General features: G+C 34.7%; 1 protein-coding gene across 4 annotated transcripts; it reads right to left on the bottom strand.

Annotated features, from left to right (window-relative positions):
- Nucleotides 1–26,372, bottom strand: LOC133197433 (ATP-binding cassette sub-family C member 4-like). Of its 4 annotated transcripts, XM_061333459.1 has the most exons (30): nt 26,283–26,372; nt 25,579–25,715; nt 24,792–24,902; nt 24,176–24,296; nt 23,049–23,264; nt 22,823–22,912; nt 20,714–20,877; nt 20,469–20,594; nt 19,168–19,417; nt 16,922–17,086; nt 16,786–16,836; nt 16,499–16,540; nt 14,305–14,496; nt 13,912–14,006; nt 13,627–13,713; nt 13,413–13,509; nt 13,142–13,282; nt 12,764–12,898; nt 12,422–12,459; nt 11,872–12,233; nt 10,960–11,039; nt 9,741–9,891; nt 9,161–9,391; nt 8,857–8,963; nt 8,318–8,509; nt 7,214–7,369; nt 6,998–7,087; nt 3,131–3,303; nt 409–514; nt 1–196 (listed from the first exon to the last, which is right to left on the bottom strand). In XM_061333459.1, exons 2-30 carry the CDS (start codon nt 25,668–25,670, stop codon nt 41–43), a joined length of 4,017 nt encoding a protein of 1,338 aa, XP_061189443.1. In that variant the 5' UTR covers nt 25,671–25,715; nt 26,283–26,372; the 3' UTR covers nt 1–40. The 4 variants fall into 4 exon arrangements, with proteins under 4 accessions (XP_061189443.1, XP_061189444.1, XP_061189445.1 ...); XM_061333460.1 differs by lacking the exons at nt 24,176–24,296; nt 25,579–25,715; nt 26,283–26,372 and having other exon boundaries at nt 24,792–24,900; XM_061333461.1 differs by lacking the exons at nt 24,176–24,296; nt 24,792–24,902; nt 25,579–25,715; nt 26,283–26,372 and adding an exon at nt 23,762–23,777.
- Between the last annotated feature and the right edge of the window lie 117 nt (nt 26,373–26,489).

The following is a 26,489-nucleotide window of genomic DNA, read 5'->3' as shown; positions in this document are numbered from 1 at the left end:
CATATTTTCCCCTTTATTATATACCAAAAATATGCAGTTATCATGATCTTTCCTTGTGGTATTTTTCAGCTAATGTCAGTAAATGTTTTGCTTGGGCCTTTCCAGTTTGCTGAACCAAATTTGTGAAGAATCCATCTTCCCTCTGAAGTAGTTTGTAAGGTGTATCAAATTCAACGAGTTTTCCATGTTCCAACACCTGGAATAATAAATGTTTTGAAACATTAGACAATTTGCATCATCTGAGCTCAGCTGCCTCGGCATTCAGATTCACCAAGAAAAACCAAAATGAGACAGTTTTTTGAGATTTTCCTTTTTTGAAATGTCATTTAATATATATATTAAGAGCTTAGCCTAGAAAACAAAAAGATTATTAAATATATGTTGAGAAGTGTTTGATTGGATAGTCACCATAACTCTGTCCGAGTCCATGATAGTATGAATTCTGTGGGCCACTGTTAGAACTGTGCACTTCATGAACCTGGTTCTAATGGTCTCCTGAATTAAGGTGTCTGTGCTTTAAAGAAAAAAAAATCAAATTATCAAACAGGAAGCCAGTGGGCATTGAAGGTCACCTAAATATGAGTTTTCTAGGGCTATGACTAACACTTCATCAGGGTTTTTTTTTATCTTGATCTCTTGATTCACATAACACGAGTTTTACTTACTGGTGAAGTCTCTGTTTATTATCATACTCATACCGTAAATGTGGTCTCCTATATGCTCAGGATAAAGATAATTTTAAGACAAGCTAATTCAAGGAATTTGTGTCCCCCACTTACGAAAAAAGGAAAGGGTGGGAGACCTCAAAGAAATGCAGATGGAGAAAGAAAAAAGTTAGACCTTGACCTTTCAGCTTCTGGCCTTCAAGTCAAAGAAATTTAAAGTTCAAGAAATTTAGGACCTAAGTTTCATTGCAAAAGCTAATTATGAACTTAAAAGTAACTTGTATGACATATGAATTTCTGACTTTTCTTTGACCTTTTGGCCTCAAAATTAACAGATTTTTTATGTCATATTGACTATCAGTATGAAAGGACAAGATAGGCTAAGACCCCTTTTTGGCCCCTGGTTTGGGGTGTCTTTTAGAGTGATGCAACAGTTTATCAGTTAAAAACCTATTGTCACCCCTGCCACAAAATGAGTATTGGTTCTAAGTTATGGGATACACAGAGGTCACAGGAAGGTCGGAAAATATGTCAATTTCCAAATTTTCTCATTTTTATGCAAATTTTCATCGATTTTACAGCACATTTTGGATCAGAAAACATAGAGCACAAGCTTGCCTATCTATCAAATTTATATATTTCATACACTGGTATCAGATGCATCTTATGTATAAAAATCTTAGATAGGCAAGCTTGTGCTTTATGTTTCCCAAAGTGAAAAGTATCTCAAATTTCACGAAATTCGATCATCACTGAGGAAATTCGGGAAAAAATCCTACTTTTGCACCCCCTTGTGGCCTCCGTGTAAGCCTTGAATCAAAATTAGTGCTGGTTTTAAAAACAAGCATCAATTTAAGTTCTTAACTACAAACTATCACAATTTTAACTGTGTTCTGATTTTTACATCAAATAAGGGGCCAGATTCCGCCATTACCATACCTTGTCCTTTCATTGCAATCCTCAAAGAAAACAAGTTATCATCAGGAAACCATTTTATGCAAGTTATGACTGTTTGACCTTGACCTTTTAACCTCAAATCCATAGGGTCCTTCAGAGTTATGATATAAAATTTCCTTGCAAAAGTTCAAAGAAAACTAGGACAAAGGGAGCTGTGATATAAAATTTCATTTCAATAGCTCAAAGGCTTCTTCAGATATGGTCCAGTAATGAAAGTGTTATACACAGACAGAATGTATGAAATTCTGCCCCTGACCTTTGAACTTTGACATCAAAATCAATAGGGGTCTTTTAAAGACATTGAGAGTTAGGATATAAAATTCCTTCGAGAACGCTCAAAGAAAACTAAAGTTGTCATCTGGAAACCATTTTTTACAATGTATGAAATTCTGACCTTTACCTTCGACCCATTGACCTAAAAATCATTAGGGGTCTATTTTAGGCCACAGGGAGTTGTGATATAAAGTTTAATTGCAAAAGTTCAAAGGCTTTTTGAGATATCATTTGGAAATGAACATGTTCCACACAGGCAAAATGTAAGAATTTCTGACCTGTCAACATTGTGCAATAAAAATAAGCTAATATACTGGTATACTGATAAAATCAAGCATCCCTAGCATACAGAATGACCAACACACAGACAGATGGACAGACCCAAATTAATATCCCCCACTTTCAGTGAAAGTGGGGGACAATAAAATGCATTTTAAATATATGATCAACTTAGCCAAACCCTGGGGCTTAATTCCTGGAAGCAGGGGACATGAAATTTGAATTTTATTAGAGGACACAAATTGCTTACTATAATATAAGCAAATAGTTTGTCTTCTGGATGTCCAGCTTTTAAATACTGTGTGAATCTCAATGGTTTTGGTCCCACCCTTCAGGTCCCTGGGGAATACCACTTGTTTTCCTTTATCTATAGATGCTACATACCAATATTGGTTAAAAATGCTTCAGTCATGTCTGAGGATAGTCTGAAATTATTCAGTTTATGGACAAAAACAGATAGCAATAGGTCACCTGAGTAACTCTGGCAGGTGATGTGAAAAAATATGTCAAAAAAGCCCTTAGCAGTTCAAAATGAGAACAAAGAAGACATTTATTATATTCTGTCCATTTTTTCTATGTTAATTAAGCACCTACACATACATGTATGCAACATAAATAACTTTCTCATTACCGGTAAACTAAAGTCTGTCGATGAACTTGAAAAAAATTATTTAACTAGATTATATGCTCAACCTTTGAAACTAAAATAATGTCATTACATTGATTAAGTCATGATTTATGTATAGTTTGTATAATAACAGTCAGAGTAACCCTTCCTTTTCTCCATCTCTTCTCTTTTTTCTTTTGAATGAAAGCCTATATCAGTATGAATGTGTGAGTGATTGTGAGTTAAAAGCCCTATACCCCTACCCCCTAGTCAGATTGGGTTTGTAAAATCCTGACTGTATTATTTGAAGAAATGTGAAAAAAATAAAAATGAAAAAAAAAAATTGTACTTGTGATCAACATTGGCTGTGGCCTCATCTAGCACCAAAATCTTGTTTTGTCTCAGGATGGCCCGAGCCAGACAGACCAACTGTCTCTGTCCTACACTTAGGTTCTGTCCACTCTCGGTCATCTCCATGTACAGGCCCTCACTCTCACTCTGGACTTTAAGTTTGAGCTGCACCTGTATAATTAGAATTATCAAACAAGTTATTTAAAATAACCACTTATGGCCAAGCAAAGGATGAAAGTAACTGTAAAACAATTTAAATTCTTTATTTATAACCAGGTGTGGATCCAGGAAATTTTTTGGCAAGAGGGGGGGGGGGGGGATTTCTTGACAAGCAATTAAAAAAAAGAAAAAAACTCCTTTCCCAAATACACCAAACCCAGAAAAATTTCTTGACAATTAAGCAAAAAAAAAAAATAAATTTACAGAGCTCCAGATAATTTTTTACCTCAAAGTGTATTTACTCCCTGATTTTGAAATCAATGCAGATTTTGCTTTTCAGCAAAATAATCAAAGAGTATTATGTTAATCAATTGCTCTTTTGACATCTAATGTTGGACAGTGATCAGAAATGGCAGCGGGAATGTTCGAGTAACCGCCGTATAACGTTTTCAACAAGATTTTTAGCTTGTTATCGATATAAGTGTTTTTGAAAGAGGAATGTAAAAGAAATGTTAGTTTCTGCATTTATCAATTAGGTTAATGAAATTTTAAAAATTTTGTCAGCTTTTAGTTATAACTGAGAAACATTTCGTTTTTTTTCTTTCACGAGAAAGACCATACGATAGGCAAAGTTACCCAGGTCTAGGCGGCCTCTGTTTTTGGAGGATAGATTTTATCCTCTTAAAACGGAGGATAGCGGTTTTGCCACCTACCGGAATTTTCAGAACTAAGGGCAGTTAACTCCTAAGCAAACAAATAACAGCAACTCTTGCATTTATGAACCGTATGCTGATTTTGAAATCAAAACAAATAAAAGGTACAACTTTATATGATTATGGATAATTCCAGATATTAAATCAATATAACTATATTTTTTAATTGTCGTCAATCAGTTATTCGGTATACAGCTTGGAAAACAAATATTGCACTTACCTGCCTGTGACTGAGGTTAATTATAACCACGCTGATTTTACAGTACCGTAATTATGTGATAAGCAGTTTAGAAATTTTTATAAACCATTTTTTTTGAAAAATTAAGTTCAATAATTTATTATTTCTTTCATTTAATAATTCTTAAGCACATCACTTTGTAATATTTTATTTGTTTGTGTATACACATGGCTGTATGAATATATGTTAATTTCTTAGTAAACATGTCAAATTATTTATTTTATTTACTTATGCTATTCAAATTATTTATTTATTTTTTATAATTATTCATTCAATCCATTTGTACTTTTATTTGCTTAAATTATAAGGCAGAGTATATTTTGCGTTTTAAATACGCTTAAAATGTGTTTCCTTTTTTGAATTAAAAGAAAATATAAAAGAAATATTTAAGTCCTTTTTCATTTGTCTAAATAGGGAAAAATCATAAAAAAATTAAACAAAATAACAAGAAATATTCAGTTATAATGGAGCGCAAAAAGTGCTAACTTTGAAAATAAATTGCAAAATATCTAGACATAGAATCTCAAATCGCCACATACAATCGATAGTTTAATGTTTGAACTTTTATTTGCATGTACTCTGGTGCTTGCACTTTTTGATTAAAGGTAGGCACGAGGTGTTTGAAAATTACCTGTGTTATCCTCTTAAATCGGAGGATAAACTATCCCACAATGCAACGCGGTTTCCATATATGGTAAAAAACAGTTTTCACTGGTACACCGCCCAGACCTGTTACCACGGGCACGCTGAACTCCATTTAAGACTAGGCCTATATCGATCGTAGCAAGAGTTACCGAGACCTTTGGCCAAATAAAATTAATCTTTAGATTCTAATCCCCACCTGCCCCTCTCAAAATATCCAGCCCCGTTGTTTTCCGTGTTGTTTGTTTGTTTGTCTTTTTAATCAGAAATATATACTAGGTTTTGCTACATAAATTGTTGGCATCGTTAGAGGTAAAAGTTTCAGAGTTACTCCCCGTTTGCATTAAAAGTCGCGTGGTGCTATTTATAGCACAAGAGCATGTGAAACGCAAAAAAGCAATATTTTCATACAATTAATAAAAGTTGTCGGCGGACTATGGATGATATTGTTGCTACAGAAAATGGTTAATATACAAGAACTGTTTAATAAACAGTGATAAAGAATAAATTACACACAACGCGTGTTCAATTTTGCCCAATTTTGACAATATCACCTGTACGTGTCAAAAACGAAAATTTGGATGTTATATGAACAGTGGGAATCGATCTGCGATATTTTCAGACAAAGTACGAGTATTTAATATTCAAATCTTTCTCTCGAACTGGAAATCGGTCTAGGTTATTCCAAATACGCTTAATCAAAATTTCCTTTTGATAAAAATTCAAACACTGAGCAGACTTCAATTCACATAATGAGTTAAAATCCAATCCATTGTACGCAGTACTTTCGTAGTGTAATGCTTATTTATGATTGCTAATGCGTAAATGTACGCCCTGTTTTAAATTTTAATGCGTATTTTGAAAAATTCAATGCATATTTCTGCAAATACGCACCTTATCTGGAGCTCTGTAAAAATAAATAATAAAAAAATAATAATAATAATAAATAAATAAATAAAAATAAAGTCCATTCCCAAACATGAAAAAAAACTTATTTCGTGGTACTCCCAGGTCTACATTTTCTAGGGGTTGGGGTTGGGTTGGGGGGTCCAAAGTCCATTTTTTATTTGCTTCAGTATATACATTTAATAACTCTGCCAATTCCAGGGGGTCTGCCCCCCCCCCCCCCCCCGATCCATGCATGATTGATAACATAACATGATGTAAATGGAGAACCAGAAATAAACACAAGCATGCATAAATAATATATACATGTACTTAAAGGCAACCATTCACTTTATTTTTATAAAGCATTTTCCTTTTCAGAACATATTTCGGAACCTTTTGTAAAAATTTTCAAAATAATTTTCTAACAAATTTCCATTTCCTCAAATTTTTGCAGTCTTTGGGTGTCAGGTAACGTAAATATTTATGTAGCGTATATATTTGCCTATAAGTTGGTGTTTTGGGAGTTAAATTTTGGTCCAAAACTATATGTTTGACTTATAGGCAAGTCCTAAAAAATGATATTTTTCTGGACGGCAAAGTGTAGTATTCTTTAAACAACTCTGACGATATCATGGACAAAATTTTTGAAAATTTATGCATTCTAAGATTGTGGATAAAGTACAAGCATTTACATATTTTCATAATTTTTTTTGATTTTAAGTGTGTATTATTTATTTTGTTTATTATTTACATAACTAATTCCTTTAGTAATTTGTGACTTACTGTAAATCTATAGTTTATCGGTGAAATTGAATTGTGAACACAATATATAATGCCAGTTTGGCATTTATGATTAATATTAAATTATTTATATGTACTGTTTTGAATATTTTCTATTAAGGGTTTAATCATGATAATTGCCAATAATACATCAAGCATAGTGTTTATATTTAATAAAAAAACCAAAGATATGACTTGGACTTTAAACATCTCATAATTATAAAATTTCAATGTCATTTCTCAGATAATTTTTGAAACATAGGTTAAAACATAGAGCATTAATTTGAAATTTCAACCAATTCTGGCAAAAAGTTGTCCGACTCATACATGTAAGCTGGTCAATGGCAAATCCCTCCAATATAACCTTAAAAAATAAAAATGACTTATAGGGGACTGTGTTATAGATGAGTATATATGGTAAATGAATTGTATCCTAATTACCTACCTGTTCCAGTGAATCCCATAATTGGTCGTCTGTGTATTCTTCAAATGGATCTAAATTCTTCCTCAAAGTACCACTAAATAGAATTGGATCCTGTAAAAATTGCAAACATAACTGTAAGTAAAAATTAATAAATATCATTATAATTTTAGAGACAGAAATAGAGAGGAAATAAGGAATCAGATGTGAATTTCTTTTGTTATAAGGGTAACTTGTTACCTGCGGAATGACCGAGATCTTGCTGCGGAGTTCATGGAGGCCTATCTTCAGTACATTGACATTGTCAATAAGGATCTCTCCCGTGGGTTCTGCCAGCCTCAGTAAAGCTGCCAGTAAGGAACTCTTTCCTGCTCCTGTCCTTCCCACAATTCCAATCTAATGCAAAACATTGAATGATTATTCATATCCCCAAGCATGCACTGTGCAGTTGATGCTGACACAATGTTATTCTTTTTTCATTAATGATATTTCTCTGAACCTAAGATTTTCTACAATACTACCCTTAGATAGGAGATTCATACCTTTTTCTGACTGTGGATATGACAAGAGATATTGTGTAGGATATCTGATCAGTACATTCATACCTTTTCCTGACTGTGGATATGACACAGACAGGAGATATTGTGTAGGACCTGGTAACTTTTCCTGACTGTGGATATGACAAGAGATATTGTGTAGGAACTGGTCAGTACATTCGTACCTTTTTCTGACTGTGAATTTGACAGGAGATATTGTATAGGATCTGATCTGTACATTCGTACCTTTTCCTGACTGTGGATATGACAAGAGATATTGTGTAGGACCTGGTACCTTTTCCTGACTGTGGATATGACAAGAGATATTGTGTAGGATATCTGATCAGTACATTCGTACCTTTTCCTGACTGTGGATATGACAGGAGATATTGTGTAGGACCTGGTACCTTTTCCTGACTGTGGATATGACACAGACAGGAGATATTGTGTAGGACCTGGTAACTTTTCCTGACTGTGGATATGACAAGAGATATTGTGTAGGAACTGGTCAGTACATTCATACCTTTTTCTGACTGTGAATTTGACAGGAGATATTGTATAGGATCTGATCTGTACATCCGTACCTTTTCCTGACTGTGGATATGACAGGAGATATTGTGTAGGACCTGGTACCTTTTCCTGACTGTGGATATGACAGGAGATATTGTGTAGGATATCTGATCAGTACATTCGTACCTTTTCCTGACTGTGGATATGACAGGAGATATTGTGTAGGACCTGGTACCTTTTCCTGACTGTGGATATGACAGGAGATATTGTGTAGGATATCTGATCAGTACATTCGTACCTTTTCCTGACTGTGGATATGACAGGAGATATTGTGTAGGACCTGGTCAGTATCATCAGAATACTGCAGTCCCACATTGACTAGTTTGATTTCCCCATAAAGAGGCCAAGAGGAAGCAGGAGGGAATTCCGACACTTTGGGGGCCTCTTGTTCCAATTTTGTATATGACATAATCCTCTCCACTGAAGTCATCTACAATACAAGATTTCTCCATCTTAGATCTTGTAAAATTTATTTTGTAATCTGCAGGATTTGACCCTAATGTAACAAGTAAAATATTTGTAAGAGAGTCTGCAGACCTTTTTCTTGGTGTATCAACTTAAGGCATACGAATAAATGAGTAATTTCTTATTATAACATAAATAACAAATTAATTTTTATTTCTGTTAGAACAAAGGACCCAAATCTGTTGGCCAAAAGAATAAGACATTGTATGTGGTGTACCTGAGGAAATTCTGGAATAGAAGTATTTGAGTTACCAAAGTTTCTGTATTCAAGCAATTCATGTTATACACTGTACATCTTGACTACAATTATACCTGTGTGTTAAGTGAGGTGGATACCCTCATTAAGTATTCAAATGGATTAGCCATTACAAGGAGGTAGTTTATGGCCATTCCAAACAACCCTCCAGATAATCCAATAGCTGAAAAAAAAACACATTGTTACATGAACTGGATTTATCATTATACATAAATGCAAGTGCATGTACAATTTACATCCTTCATTAATTATTGATAATGAACATATGATTAAAAAAATAATTTATTTGAAACTGTTTTAAGTTTCTTACTGCTTGCAACAACTTTTATACTTCAGAGAGAAAAAATTCTAAATTCTCACAGTCTCTGAGGGCCAGAGATAGGAATATGACTAGAATGAAGTAAACGTTGAGACAGAACAGTGAGCGTAGGCTGAACCATCTGTTACATGCCAAGAACATGAAGGCTGCAATGGTGTGCTTGTTCTGTAATCTGTCAAAATCCGTCAGGAACTTCCGATCCATTCCAAGTGCTCGAATGGACTGGAGTCCTACTAGGGTGTCAGATATATGGGAAAACACCGGGCTCTGGGCTGAAACACAAATGATTTATATTGTGTATAAATAATGATTATAAGTTTAACAGCAAATTTGCCTTTAAAAAGTGTTTTTTTTTTAAATTCAAACTGAACACACTTGAATTGTCTACCACAATAGAATTTTCACTGAAGTCAATAAAGCAACCCCCCCCCCCCAGAAAAAAACAAAACAACCCCACCCCACCCCAACCCCCCCAACATTATGACAAAGTTTAAAGAAAATTCTTATGAAAACAGATACATGTATACATGGTTTAAAGAAAATTCTTTTTTTAATCAGATACATTTATATATGTATTCAGAAGATGCTTTACAAAATTAAAGACTTGTTGGGATGACTTACTGATGGAATCTAAACGTTTCATATTTCTGGTGGTTGGTAGCGCAAACTGTCTTAGTATGTAAATCAGGATAACCAATGGGGTTAGTGGTAACAACAGGTAGGGATTTACAATACAAGTGATGACTATCTGCATCAGCAGACGAATGGATGTCTACATAAAACAAACAAGAAATACATGCATGAGTAGTACCGGTAGGTAGAAATTTTTTTAAAAACATTTACATCAGATCACTGACAAGTACCAGTACATGTATAGATAAATTTTGCATTTCTGTACACATATAAAATACAGTCAAACTTTGTTATCTCGAACTTGATGGGACCAAGAAAAAACTTCGAGATATCTGAGGGTTCGAAATATTGAGGGTAAAATACTTAAGAAATATGTGGTAAGGACTTCCTAGTCACTTTGACATATCCATGGTATTTGAGATATCCTGTTCGAGATACCAAAGTGCAACTGTATGCACCCATAAACATTGTATATGAACCACTAGTTGTCCAATTTTCATAAGGGTTTCTATCTCTGTGAGAATACTGGTACATGTATGGGGGGGAGGGGCTAGAAACATAGACTGTCCTGTATTTCTATGAATCTGTATTGTTATTTTTTTTTCAGACATTGATTATTTTATTCAAAGGGATGAACACTACTTCTCAAAAAATCATCAAAAAAGTCTGGTGAGTTTTTGAGTTACTTAGCCTGTATGATCACATAAATAGGCTTGTAACATCCTTTTTCTCTTGAAACAAAATCAAAAATATTGACCACTTCTCAATAGCATAGGAAGTCTTGTTAGTGGCCTCAGTAAAGTCAAGTTTAGACCTAGATAATTGTGAATTGTTAAGCAATCTGATTCATTGAGATAGGTACATGTATGTTGGTTAAAAAAGATAAGGCAATGCCGAACAACACAGAGGCCATTTTTTAAAAAAAAAATGTCTGTCGGTCCTCTCCAGACCAAATGGCTAAAAATCGATGACCAGACTCAAAACTTTTTTTAAACCTTCAGGAAACAACTATTTTTTTAAATTCATTCCAGAATTTATACTATTGTACAACTCACATCTATTTCAATTTTATTAATACCTTCAATTTCAAAATTAAGCATTGCTGATCTGATTTTTTTTTCCTTACCTACCTACCAAAATTTTTGTCCTCAGTCAGGAGAGGGCAGGCAAACATTTTTTTTAAAAAAAGATAATCTGATATACATACCTCTATCACAGCATAGGCTAAAGATGGTATGACAGAATCTATCATTCCAAGGTCTCTTGCAAATTTATTTAATATCTGACCTGTAAAAACAAACGATTTTTAGGTACAAATACAAAACTGACAAAGTTAAAAAGAGTCACTACATATTTTCACATGCAATAACCATATCAATAATTTTGACACATTGGCTTTTACATTATCAAAATTAATAAACACCCTAATCTAAACCATCCTTTATCTATTAATGAATATGAAGATTGTGCATCACAATGGTCATAAATTAAGTCCTCAGATTCAACCTTGACCTTTGGCAAAATACTCCAAAATCTATTAGGTGTCTTTTCTAGGTATTTTTCACTTACATGTACCTAATATAAATGCTTCAGATTACAAAATTTGCTAAAACCATGAACAGACAGAATAACCAACATATCATAGGTTCCATAACTCGTGCGAGTTAATTTTTGTTCAACCTTGAGTTCCTTAATTTTTTTAATTTTCAAGAGACATGTGGCTTGACGAGAATCTCTTGAAAATTAAATAAATTAAGGAACTCAAGTTTGAGAAAACCAGTTACTAATGAGCACTGGATATGGGACCTGTTTCTCCCATTATACAAACATGGATTTGTACACTTTAGGTTCAATTTGAAATGTGTGGAGTAAAGCAGCCCATCAGAATTGTTCTAGGTGTTTCATAACACGTTAGAAGAAAAAAGGAAAACTGCATGGGAATGACGAAACACAGTTGATAATGGGAGAAACAGTGATTACTATTGTATTCTTTCATCTTCATGTGTGTCCTAATAATTCAATACATTCAGCTACAACTATAAGATCCTCTAAAACCAACTTAAGACTAACTCTCTACGCATGCCATGCACTAGAAGTACATGCTTAGAAATACACTTACCAACAGGATTAGAATCAAAGAAATGTGTTTTGGCTCCAATGACGATATCGAACATGGTGTTGTGAAGTTTCTTACTAATGCAGACTGACATTCTAAAATATGCCATTCCAAAGAGGGCAACACCAACAATAAATATAGATATGGCAACTAGGTAGGTCTTCATGAACAGATCAACATACTGCTGGGTGGCGGACACAATGGAGGTACCATTGGAGTATAGAGTGGTGTGATTTAGGGGGGAGATGCTGTAGGTCAAATTTTGTTCTAGTGATTGATTTGACATATTGATGACAGCTGGGTCCAGATTTCCAGATGACTGTCCAGTTTGTCTCTGAACATTGAGTAAATCAGCTGATTCTGCCCTGAAACAAACAACTTTGTAAATTTATATTGCTGAATGTTTGTTTGTGCAGAATTTCTCTAAAAACGTATCTGCAATACGAGAGCTAATAATTTTTCAATTTATATCATTCTGCCATTTTAGCCATAGCACATATACAGCTCATCCTTAGACTTAGTTACCATATATTTAATGTCTTTAAAAACTTACCACTTAGCAAAATGCCAGTCAGCAAACCCATAGGAAGCCTGAAATTTAAAAGCAAACCCAATGAAACATGAATTCATTATTTGAATATAACGAATTACAGATATAGCAAGTATATTCACAGGTCCCCAGGACTTTGCTATAACTTTGCTATAACCAAGTTTTACTGTACTATCAAAGTAAGCATACCCGGTAATTAGAATTGCCCTAACAAGACTAATAATACCCCTACAGAGCAATTATAGAAAAACATGTTTTGAAATAGCTTTAGAAAGAACTCTACCATATTGCACTGATAAAAAATAGAGTAGAGAGTGATGCACTAGTACAAAATAGGAAACTCACATAAGTTGCCATAAGAAGAAGTATGACAATAGGTAAATACAACCAGGGATGTCCTGTCAAAAAGTAATCCTTGTACACTCTCCATCCGACACTACCATACTTTGAAAATTCCTCCTCTGTATTCTCTTTTGTATTCTGAAAAATTAATATTTTGTAAATCTGAGCAAAATTACATAAGACTTCTTCTTTTTTTTTTTTTGGTTTACAAGGCTCTTTTTGTTACATGTGTATATGCATAAAAAATAATTTCAGTTTCCTTTTCCTTTTTTTTTTAACAATTTGCTCCCTCAAAGATACAAGTAGCAGATTCAACTCTACAGAAATCACATTTTACTCCTGAGAACTTTATTTATATAAAAACTTGAATTTATTGTTTACTTTTTCTCCTTTTCTTTTTTCATTCTTGTCCTCTTCTCCTTCTTTCTTCTCTAAGTCCTTGTCATGATCAGATAGGATTGTCGAAAATTCTGTTCCCTGTTTCACAAGTTCATCATAAGTACCACAATTCACTATTCTCCCCTGAACAAAAGAATAGAAAGATATTACCATTACCAAATTCTGTAAGTTAGAAACATGTTCTAATTCTATTTATTTACAGCTTTAAGAACAGTGATACACAGCTAATCATTGGTTAGACTATGAGACGGACCTCATTAAGGATGATGATTCTGTCAGCAGACCTAAGATATTGCAGTTGATGGGTAACAAGGATTCTTGTCTTGCCTTTCAAAAACTCACAAATACACCTACAACGGCACACAGTCACAGTTAAAATTCAATTTCAAGCTTTACCTTGATTATTTCTCTCGTATATGTGATCTTTTCTTAAACACAAAAAAAACAAACAAAATAAATTGACCTACTTCTGGAACAGATGGCTGCCTACATCAGTGTCCACTGCTCCAAGAGGGTCATCCAGGAGGTACACATCAGCTTCTCTATAGACAGTTCTGAAATGTAAATGACATGGTCAATTATGGTACTTATTGCCTGTGCCATATCTCTAAAGTGCTAAAAACTCTAGCTTGAAAAAATTGGCATAAGAATTACATGTGTAGAGACAGGTAAGTCTACAGAATGTTTTGATTATGACATTCCAAATACAAGTATGTTATAATCAGAAATATTCTGAACAGTAATTATGATACCTGGCAAGTGTTAGCCTTGCCTTCTGTCCCCCACTTAGCAACAGTCCCCTCTCCCCGACCCGGGTTTGGTCTCCAAACTTCATCTGGTCTAAATCCTATATATAGAAATTCTATGAAAATATTGAAATAATCTGTACAATCCTGCATAAACCATCCAAATACTGTATCTTACAGTTTACATTCTATGATAAATATTCACAGCCTTCTTTGAAAAGAAAAGGAAGACCAAACACTTCATTATACTAATTAAACAAATTACTCTCAGAACAATAACAAAATTTATGCTTTTTACCTACACACAGTCCATCTTTTTCTTCAGCTTGATACCTAGCACTGTTTAACCTAGGATTACAGACAGAACTATTACAACAAACAGAGCAAATAGTCTCAAACCTTATATAGAGCACAGGCACGGAGGACTCTGTGGTAACGGTCTTCTTGAATGTCCTCCCCAAATGTAATGTTTGCCTGCAATGTTCCCGATACCACCCAAGGAGTCTGGGAGGCGTATCCCACACTGCCGATCACCTGGAGCTTTCCCAGGGTTGGTGGCAACTCTTTCAGGACACTCAACAGCAAGGAAGACTAAAAAGAAAAAATTTCATTGTTATTTACTGAAATAAATGTGATATACAGTATTTTCCTCAATTTTTCATTCAATCAGAAATTACCATATGTACCCCCACTAATTCTACAATTTTGATATTGTATACTTGGGAAATTTGTAGGTCAGATTCAGAGTCCAAAGAAAGTCTCAGGATGTACATTCCTGCATGCATCATCCATGCAAGTTTAGGACTTACAGTACTTTGGGAATGGACTTGCTCCAAAAACTTACTTGGTCACTCATGTGGAAAATGTATGTCAGATCCAGCATATGAAGCAAGTTTTGTACCTTGTGTGCATTCCTAAATGCATCATCCATGCAAGTTTGGTCACCATAGGGTTTACCATTACTTAGGAATGTACTCGCTCTCAAAAAATTTAACCTGTTCAATCATTTGGAAATTGGAGGTCAGATCCAGCTTTCAAAACAAATCTGGTAAAGTTTGGTCACCATAGAGCTTATAGTCCATTGGGAATGGTCTTGCTTAAAATCTTTAACCAGGTCCATCATTCTGAAAATGTAGGTCAGATCAAGCAATGCAAGTTTGGCAGCATACATCACTTGGCTGGGCAATAATACCAGTATTCCGGTATATTGCAGTATGTCGACAAAAAATATCGTATTGCAATACGTTTTTGTAATACTGTACCGATATACCAGCAAAATGCTTGGACTCAGGAATTCTATAATTAAGGAATCACTCTAGTTAGAAGAGTATGCCAGGGCATCAACAATAGTTGGAAACATGGGATAATTTGCACTATCGTTGACGTCCCTGGCATACTCTACTAACTATAGACAGTGATTCCTTATATTTCCATTGCATTGTGAAATAAAATTGTAAATTAAGATTTTAAAAATGTAGACTAATAGATTTAAATTACACGAGGTCTCCCATGTCAATTTAATAGTCCCCGCCCAGTGACGTCAAACACAAAGACAGCCGCACGAGATTTACATGCATATTAGGCGTGCTTAGCTCCTGGCCTATTGCTTGGCGAAATTTGTATTGCGGTAGAATGATTAAGAAATCAAGTCAACTAACTTTCAAAGAGTTATCAAAGAGAATACAAATAGAAATGGAAAGATTAAAATATAAAGAAAAGTTGCAAGAAAGGTTTGTGATCATGCCAACAGTAAGAAAAAGCTGTTGTATAGGTGTATTTCGTTGCATAACTGTAATTTCAATCAACAAGATATATTTTAATGATTATTTATCATAGTTATGTACATTCTACATGTAAAAGGAAGTTAATATAATAAGAAAATACTATTTAAATTTTTGTTGAAAATATTGCAATACATTTCGCAATACTGTAACAGTTAATAATATCGCAATATGAAATCTTTAGCCAATACCCAGCCCTATGCATTATCCATACAGTATGGCTTATAGTGACTTGGACATGGACTTGCTCCAAAATCTTGGTCACTCGTCTGGAAAATGTAAGTCAGATCCAACATATGAAGCAAGTCTAAGAGTGTGCATCCCTACATGTATCATCTGAGCAAGTTTGGTCATCATAGGGTTGACAGGTACTTGGGAATGGACTTGCTTAAAAAACTTAAACCTGGTCCATCATCTGGAGAATGTAGGTCAGAATCAGCATACAAACCAAGTCTAGTAGTGTACATCCCTAAATGCACCATACATGCAAGTTTGGTCAAGGTATGGCTTATAGTTACTTGGGAATAGACTTGCTCCTAAAACTATAACCAGGATGCCAATGCTAAGGCTGGTGGTATATAACCTAATTTCAACTTTGTCAAGGTGAGCTAAAAATTGTTTGTTATACAACAAGGGTCTTAATTTTTCTTAGCATACACATGCAGTTCATAAAAGCAGATCTCTTTTTTTCCTGTCCCTGCTGGTTCTCTAAATATTGATTTGAACAAACCATATTGTACTTAAGAGATACAAAAAGATTTGGCACAAATTCTTCAAATTTAGGAAACACCTCCTCCACCTGAACACAGTACCTTTCCTGCTCCTACTGGTCCAACTACTGCTAGCAGTTCTCCCTGGAAATTGTAAAATATTCTTACTAATTTGTGTTACAAACAAAACATCAGATTAAGTAGAATATATGTTTTACTAAAACTATTAATTCTGGGTATTTCCTTTACTATACTTGTCCTGATTTAAGTGGAGCTTTTCATGATAATCATGATACAAGATAGAAATGTTGGTTAATGCACATGTACACTGTATATACACTACTGGTAAATTCACAGACAGATGAATATTCATTTATAGAATGACTGACCTGTTTGACATTTAAATTGATGTTCTTCAAAGAAAATGTTTGAGTCATCTCCTGAAAAAATGAACCACATGTACATGTATATCCTGTGTAAAATATGTCTTTTACTTTAAGAAAAACTAGATGAGTACACACTTACTTTGTCCACAAGTTTGTCAGTGACTTCGTCCTTGTCAGTATCATTGGCAACATGCCAGCTAGCAGTCACGTCCTGGATACAGACAGACACACCAGCATCTTCCATGGATTTAGTCATTTCATCAAACTCGGGGAACATCTTCATATCTTCCACTGCAAGAAAAGACTGAAACAAGAAGTCTGTGAGCCACTGCTCACTAATAATACCCCCGCCCTGATGTGAATACACAAGTTCAGTTATGGACAGACACAGTGATAATCAGGAAATTGACATCAGATTCGTACAAAAATGAATCCCAACATATAGCATGCCTAAACAAAGAGTGTGTTAAAATTTCAAGCATCTGCGATGAGTAGTTGCTGAAAAACTGCCACCCAAAATTTGTTATGTATGGTATGGACAGATGCACAGATAAACAGGAAGTTGACATCAGATTCGTACAAAAATGAATCACACCATATGGCATGCCTAAACAAAGGGTGTGCTAAAATTTCAAGCATCTTCTATTAGTTGCTGAGAAAACTGTGACCAAAATTTGTTATGTGCGGTACGGACAAGCGCAAGGATAAACAGGAAGTTGACATCGGATTCATACAAAAATGAATCCCACCATATGGCATGCCTAAACAAAGGGTGTGCTATAATTTCAAGCATTTGCGATGAGCAGTTGCTGAGAAAACTGCAACCAAAATTTGTTATGTATGGTACGGACAGACGCACGGATCAACAGGAAGTTGACATTGGATTCGTACAAAAATGAATCCCACCATATGGCATGCCTATACAAAGACTGTGCTAAAATTTCAAGCATCTGTGATGAGTAGTTGCTGAGAAAACTGCGACCAAAATTTGTTATGTGCGGTACGGACAAGCGCAAGGATAAACAGGAAGTTGACATCGGATTCATACAAAAATGAATCCCACCATATGGCATGCCTAAACAAAGGGTGTGCTATAATTTCAAGCATTTGCGATGAGCAGTTGCTGAGAAAACTGCAACCAAAATTTGTTATGTATGGTACGGACAGACGCACGGATCAACAGGAAGTTGACATTGGATTCGTACAAAAATGAATCCCACCATATGGCATGCCTATACAAAGACTGTGCTAAAATTTCAAGCATCTGTGATGAGTAGTTGCTGAGAAAACTGCGACCAAAATTTGTTATGTGCGGTACGGACAAGCGCACGGAAAAACAGGAAGTTGACATCGGGATTGTAAAAAAATGAATCCCACCATATGGCATACCTAAACAAAGAGTATGCTAAAATTTCAAGCATCTGCAATGAGTACTGTAAACCAACTTTTATTTGCGACAACTTTATTTCGCGATTTACCGGGGGTAAACTAGTTCGCGACGATTAATTTTCGCGATCAAGCCTTTTTTTGGATCTCTTGTTAATAGAAAGAGAGACTTTAAGGACCGGTTCGAGGCGAGAAATATTCGCCATGACGAGGCTCTCGCGAACCTCACGAAAATTTCTCGCACGTGAATAAAAGTTGGTTTACAGTAGTTGCTAAGAAAACTGCGATCAAAATTTGTTACGGACAGACAGACGGACAGACAGACAGACTGACACACAAGGGTAAAACAGTATACCCCCCTCTCCTTCGGAGTGGGGGTATAATAATATACAGTGCAAGTTGAAAAGGGTTCTAAAAGATTCAACACATAATTTCACTTAAATCAAAATGTTACCCGAAATGTAAATGGTTCTAAGTTAGAATGCATTTAGTCGTTAAGTTTTTAACTACTGATAATTATTAACTATATTGTGTAAGTATTTGATGAAATATGTAAATTTGTTCTTTTTAAGGAAAACATTACCTTCATGTACATTCATTAAAAGTAAATCCATATTCAATGATGGAAAAGTTTATCTGCATTCATTAGAGTGAGAATTTTAAAATTTTTCAAATCAGAAGGATGGTGCACAAGTTTGTATTCAACAGAAATATGATGTAAAAGCTTGTCTGTATTCATAAAAGGAATGATGTCAAAATAAGTCTGTATTCATTAGAGGGTTGAATTAAAAGTGTCCCTGTATTCAAGAGAGGGATGATGAAAATGTTTACCTCTGTATTCATAACTCATAAGAGGGATGATCTAAAAGTCTTTATTTTAGAAGAATGACATAAAATCTTGTCTTAAGTACATCTTTTTGAGGGATGATGTGAGTGTTTGCCTTATTATTCAGATGGATGATTTACTGTATTCATTAGAGGAATTATGTAAAACTCTACCTGTATTCGTTTAAGTGCTGATGACAGTTGCTTGTTATCTTCCACCATGTACATCATAAACAAGAAGATGGTCAATCGGAGACAGAAGATCCATCCTAGGGCACTGTAGATCTTCCGTGTGGAGAGCGGAACCCCCATGTACCAAGCCAATCCAAATACAAACATGACAATTATCATGGTGGCTGTTTGGAAAACCCCTATGTTGATAGCCTTCCAGATGTAAGCTTTCCATATCTGGGCCATCTCTGCCCTGAAATCAACATTTATGTAGCTATGCCTTTTTTAAAAATCCCAATATGATGGTCCTAAATTATAATTTACCAACATTCAGTTTACCAGTAAGTATGGATTAGCTTAATGCTGGAAATAAACTTCTCGAACCAAAAATCTAAGTATTTTTCTAATATTACCACAATGAGTGAAATAATATTCTCTCTTTGTCAAAGCACCCTATCAAATTACAGTCAAATCTCGTTATCTCAAACTCATTGGGACCAAGAAAAAACTTTTAGATATCTAATGATTTGAGATATTGAGGGTAAAATACTTAAAAAATAAGAAGTGGACTTCCAAATCACTTTGACATAGCCATGGTATTTGAGATTGATGTTCAAGATACCAATAAAGTTCAACTGTTTAAGAGATTATGATATCTTCTTTACAAGTAAGGTATGGATATTATTTTTCAATATTTGAAATTACCTTCTGAGTTTAAGGACCCTCTATACACTAGAAGAAAATATTTTTTGGGCATTGAGAAAATTACAGTGTGTAAAGGTGTTAATATTGAGCTTATCTATCACATTTTTATCATAGGGTGCCTTGCATTTACCCCCAGGAAAAATGTTCAAAGACAATGAAGTACTGATGAACAGAAATCACTGTTGTTTACTTCAGTGGACAAAATACCTGCAAATGAAGTGTTCTATCTATTCCTCTTGGCCTATTAAAGTGTTGTGAATGCTTGATTTGATCACAAATTAAGTAATAAACTGTACATTCCAATTTACTTTACTCTTGATCAAAGGGCAGATCACTCTATCTGCATAAAAATACCACAAAATCAGAACTCTTTAGTGTGCAGTGTATAGAGGGCTCTTAAATATGATTTCATTGAATGTTTTTTGTGATATTTGAATTACCTTCTGAGTTTAAATATGATTTTACTGAATAGTTTTTGTGATATTTGAATTACCTTCTGAGTTTAAATATGATTTCACTGAATGGTTTTTGTGATATTTGCATTACCTTCTGAGTTTAAATATGATTTCACTGAATGGTTTTTGTGATATCTGCATTACCTTCTGAGTTTAAAGATGATTTCACTGAATGGTTTTTCCCAGCAGTACATTTTGATGACCCTCATTCCAGCAATGATCTGGTTCATCAAATGAATCCTTTTATCTCCTGCTGCCCCTATTGTCATCCTGAAAAAATACACACACTAACAAAAAAAACCCCCTTCCAAATGACTACTCAATACCCTAATTTCATGTACATTTAAAATGTGTCCTATCAGTGGATATAGAGGTAGTAATGTTCAGACCTAAGTTTTCCGTACAGCCAGCCTAAGACGACCTGGAGAGGTAGAAGAACAACAATGACCACCAGAATCAGGAGACCGATGTACCCGATCTGTCTGTATAATAGATACATAATGATACCTATCTCCAGGGGACCCAACCAGCAGAAATGGAAGCTCTCCAGAGTCTGAAGATAGAGAACATTACTCAGGATGAAATGCTTTGCTTACAAAATATTAAACTGCTCAAATAATTAAATGATTATATTTGGGTTAATTATTCCATTCACCACTTCTGGGATACTTTATGACTAGGTTATAGCTTTATTAAAGGACTTATCGCATGTGTCCAAACTACTCAAAATTATGCACAATTAACCTTCCTTATGCATACTGTAATTAATTCCCGTAGTTAGTTTGCAAAAAAAAATTAGCAATGATTAGCCATTTAATCCATCAAAATTTACGCCCCGATTTAAGAATTGTTCATTTCATTAGATACAGAGTCACATGGTACTGTGATGCCATGTGCGACCTTCTTCGATCAGCTGATTGTAAAAACAGTGTTAGATCAGAGACCGATATTCAAAAAATTGGGATTTATTCACCATGGACTTCTGATGTTGATGAAATTCCAGAAAATCTTGATTTTCAACTGTACGTTTGAGCCACCAGTGTGTATAAATAATAATGTAAATACCCAAGAAAGTAGCGAGGAAAGCGAGGATGAATTTGACAACAATGAGCAACTGGATCGCCGTCTTAACACAATTTGGTAAGGATATTTCTTTAAAAATTATTATGGACATTGTTTTCACTAGACCATGCTACTACTTTGTTGAGGAATATTGATTTAGAGACCAGAACAATTACTAGAATATCAATGATACAGGGTGTCCGAAAAGAAAGGTAACACTTTCATACTTTTGGAATGCAGATTTAATGTTGAAAAATTTATATCAAAATATGTACACCTATAAAACAAAGACGTAAGTTTTTTCTGGTAGCATAATTTAGTTAATATGTCAAATAATGTTATTTTAACAGCGTTTAAAGTACAGAGTACATATTTGTCATTTCAATAATTAATGACGTTCTCTAAATGACGTCCTATTATCAGCTACCCTTCCCTAACTCGCACTTTGAAATTGTTAATAACATTTTTACACATTTCTTCACTGATCTTCTTAACTTCCCGTTTGATGTTAGACAAAAGCATTTTGTGTCCATCGGTTTTGGTCAGAAGACATGAGGTACCCCAGAGAAAGTAATCGCACGGGTTCAAATCAGGACTGTGCGCAGGCCAAGATTGTCCACAATCCTTCACTTCAGGGTATCGTCGGGAAATCACCTTATCACTGATGATTTCATTGAGATAATCTAATACAATATTAGATGAATGTGCTGTTGCACCATCTTGCATGAAAAAGTTTGAGATCTTTCCTAAATATGTCATGAACACAAGTTTTAGGGATTCCAGTCTCTGAGGAGGAACGTCTCACTGATTTCTCTGGACTGTTAGCATTTCTCGAAGCGTACTCACATTTTCGTAGCTCCGACTTGACCTCGGCCGACCTGCTTTTGGAGCATCTGCTACTGATCCTTGTCGCTCGAATTTACATATAATCTTGTAGACATGTTTTCTGCTTACATTACAATTCTAAACTTTCGCTTAACGTCTGTTACACATTTTGTTTCATAAAATTGTTTGACGATAAAAATATGCTGTTCTGACGTGAGTCGCACCATATCCATATAACGTTTAATTGAAAGATGTCAAAGTGTCGGAACATCGTATGTTTTGGCGCATTATTTTTTCAAATAGTAAAAACTTTCGTTTGAGACCTTTCGAATGATATCAGTTTCAAAGAAATAGCCCCAGATTTAGCGAAGTTATCAAAATATTAAAGTGTTACCTTTCTTTTCGGACACCCTGTACCATCGTCCATCGCTGAAAACTATGGGCCCATTTCACGTTGAGCCCCAAAATCTTCTGTTGGACAGCAGGAAAGACAGATGTAGGTACACATATTAAACCTACAGTTCCTAACCCCCCCCCCCCCCATCTCACCCAACCCTCCCCTTTTCTGTTTCCAGAAAAAGATCATCATCTGCAAATATTATCTTACTTACATATGTGAATTTTTCTAAATCAGTTGATAAATGGTTGATAATCTTTCCTGATGTTGTTGCATGTTTTGACCAGCTGCTCATTTTCAAGATCTGAAATATTTAATTTCTGATGCATAAACAAATAAATACACAAAAACAAATCAAAACACATGAAAATGTAACCATATCAGAGAAAAAAATAAAAACATACTTTCACATGATTCTGATATCAAAAGAGCAAACTTGCCTTTCTGTATATAAGACTAGCGACAGCTACTTTCATTTTCAGAGCAAGATGGTGACAGGTGAAAAAATATTTTGGATTGACAAGAAGCTCTATCATGGTGCTGACCCCCATCACAGTAGCGTAAATGTACACCTCAGTCTTGGACAGGGTGGAGCCCGGCTGGAAGTAGGACACAATCTGCCCTGCCAGAAATGGCTGTAAAATCCTAATTGCTTCCTAAAAAAATGTATTTTGATGGAGTTTGGATAAAGTTCATACATATGCAAAAAATTGAAACTTTGTTCATCAAGGATAATTTTTACAAACAAAAAAAAATTTCTGGTCTGATTTAAAACATATTCTTGTAAACCTTTTCAAAAAAATTGATCACATTACCAAAAAAAAACCATGGTCTTAAGCTTTGAAAAAGAAAACACATGAAAAGCAATGAACACAAAAGCAAATATAATCAATTTCTACATATGCATGGAATTAAAAGTGTAACAGCTAGAAGAAAGAAGGGACAGGAAGTATGAGAGGGATAAAGCTAATACTATATACATGTATGGTACTAGTACACAGAATTGGTATTTCTATACACTGTAGTTGTTGAAAATAAATACCACATCATCAAACATATTAAGCAGTATTTTTAGTATGCTAGTCTCATAGGGATCACTAGGAATATGCCACTAGACATACAGAGATTACAAGGAATATGCCACTAGACATACAGAGATTACTAGGAATATGCCACTAGACTAATGGAGATTACAAGGAATATGCCACTAGACTTGCAGAGAGTACTAGGAATATCCCACTAGACTCAAGGAGATTACTAGGAATATGCCACTAGACTTGCAGAGAGTACTAGGAATATGCCTCTTGACTCGTGGAGATTACTAGGAATATGCCACTAGACTTACAGAGATTACTAAGAATATGATACTAGCTCTCAGACATATCCTGCAGACTCACAGGGATTACTAGCAATATGCCACTAGACTTGCAGAGATTACCAGGAATAAGTCACTAGATTAACAGAGATTAGAAGGAAAATACATGTACTACTATAGACTCACCAGCATTACTAGAAATATGTCATATGCAGACAGACATTATTACTAGGAATATGCCACTAGACTCACGGAGATTACTAGGAATATGCCATTAATGCCCCACTCCCATTTGAACTCCAGAATCACTGCCCAGTAAAGACTTGGCTTCTTGTTCTTCTCCCCACATCTCTTTACATGGGCATCCCATGATCTAAGAGAAAAAGAAGATAGTGAATAAGATAAAGAAAATAAAAAGTATAATAGCACATGTTCCTTAAAAAAGTTATGAGTCACCAAACATTGGCTGGGGGTGGAGGAAAGGGCTTCAACTTCTTTATGAGTGACACAAATTATTTTCCCAATTAAATTACCAAATTACTTTTTTTTTCATGGGGGAACTTTGTCTTATGCAGGCACAGGGAATTTTAGGGGTTCAAGGGACTTTTTTTGGGAGGGGAATTTAAAACATTGCAAGTTCCAGGAGGGTGCCAGACCTCCTTAACCCTCCTTTGGATTCTTCCATGGCCACACCTGCCAATTTTACACCTTTGGTTTCTTAAACAGTCATCTTAAACTGGAAAAAGTAAATATACAGAAAGATGCTGTGTAAAAACTTTGAATATCTTTTTATCACTTGTGATTTTCTAGGTTCATATGATGTTAAAGGTATGAAGAAACTTCTTGTTGGATATAGCCTATTCCTTACTTTTCCATGCGATCCCCTAACACACCAGATTCATCCTCCTGTAGAACATCATAGAGGTGATCCTGTGTCAGCGGGTGTCTGAAGCCATAGCGGAACACTGGGAACATCCACCTATACATAGAGTTATATCAAACATTATACCAGAATTCCTAGAAACATCAAAAAGGGGAGGGGGGTGTACTGTCCTTCTGTTCACTCATATAAAATTTTACTTTAAGGTCAGATGACACATTCCTCATTCCTCAATAATATATAATTTTCCCCAAGAATTTGTCATTGAAGTATTGCTACTTTAACAAGTTTCCTCACAAAAAATTAAGGTACCTCACCAGGCATTTGTGCAAAATACCAGAGGATGCTATTTACTATTTAATCCTATTGGAAATCACTAGCATTGCCAATGTCACAATTTTTTGTGGCTTTATCTACTTAAACATTTTGAAAACAGTTTAAAAATCACAAGACAATGATAATTATGATTAACTTGTTGTATATTACGAAGAGATACAAAACAGATATTTGAGCAACGTGTCGTCAGACCTTAACACTAATGATTTTCCAAAAGAAATCAAATCTGTAATTAAAATGCACTGTGCAGCACACAGTATCACTTAACTTGACAATTTTGTAAAGGAAAAATAGACTTATAGTCATATATCCAAGAGTTATCTCTCTTATCAGATCAACAATGACCCTTAAATTTGTTAGTGTTAAGTCTAGATGATGCCACCAAAGTAGAAAAGTTGAACCAGAAAATTCAGTAGCAAATGGTTTACTTAGGACATACCAGAAAGTGAATTTGGACAGCCAGTTGGCTTTTCCAAAAGGACATGGTCCAGTGATTTTGCTTTTCTTTGAAGTATTCTCCTTTTCTGCCATCTTGGATAATAAGGTCAGCAGTAGGTTAACTAACCATTATGTTACCTTGAATAGAATTGTTACAAATGTATTACATCATCACAAAGGTCATGTTACAATGACTTCAACTTGTTTACTTCTCATTATAATGTGCAAAATAATTAGGACTTTGAAACACTTCAAACTTAAGAGGTACTACACTTTTGGCCAATTTACGTATGTACTGCACAGTTTGGAAAAATATAAAAAATTAGTCCCTATCATAATAAACATAAATTTATATTAAAAATTTCCCATTAAAACTCAGAGTCTCATATCAATGGTACGTACAGCTTAATGAAAGTGATTTATACTTCCCAGTTCAAAATATAACTAATTGCCTTGCTTTAGTCTAAAGCAAACAAATTGAACATTGGCTTTTGCTTTATCAAATCACTAGAGGATATAAAATATAAAATGCTGATAACTGAACTACAAATCACATCATATGTGCTGGACTTTGGTTATATCATTAACTTCATCAGGTGGTAAAGTTACAAGACTAGTCATAAAAAAGATCGTCTAGACCAAGAGGCTGATTAATTAAGATGAGCTACTCACGAGATTATGAGGAGTCAGAGGATTATGTCTCACCTAATCCACGCAGTTTTTCTCAGTCTATTAGATACAGGAGATTTCCAGACATTCTAAATCGTAAGTATCTATGGAGAATACCGGTATTTACTTAGAGTTGCTCTGTTATCATGTGTGGAGTACTACAAAACAAGTTATAGCTGGGTCAAAATGATAAGATAAAAATTAAAGTTATTGGTAAGCCATGAGACAATTATAATTGAGGTC

This window comes from Saccostrea echinata, unplaced genomic scaffold (assembly GCF_033153115.1).
Source record: "Saccostrea echinata isolate AGI-Se365-2 ecotype Australia unplaced genomic scaffold, CSIRO_AGI_Sech_v1 ptg000030l, whole genome shotgun sequence".
Lineage (NCBI taxonomy): Eukaryota > Metazoa > Mollusca > Bivalvia > Ostreida > Ostreidae > Saccostrea > Saccostrea echinata.
This window is presented reverse-complemented; position numbering and strand designations above follow the sequence as displayed.

Coding starts and splice junctions, on each gene's coding strand:
- LOC133197433 (XM_061333459.1), bottom strand. CDS start 25,670: ATGGCAGAAAAGGAGAATACTTCAAAGAAAAGCAAAATCACTGGACCA. Junction 24,297..24,791: donor TTAGGGGATCGCATGGAAAA/GTAAGGAATAGG, acceptor TTTTTCTCTTAG/ATCATGGGATGCCCATGTAA. Junction 12,234..12,421: donor GACTGGCATTTTGCTAAGTG/GTAAGTTTTTAA, acceptor TGTTTGTTTCAG/GGCAGAATCAGCTGATTTAC.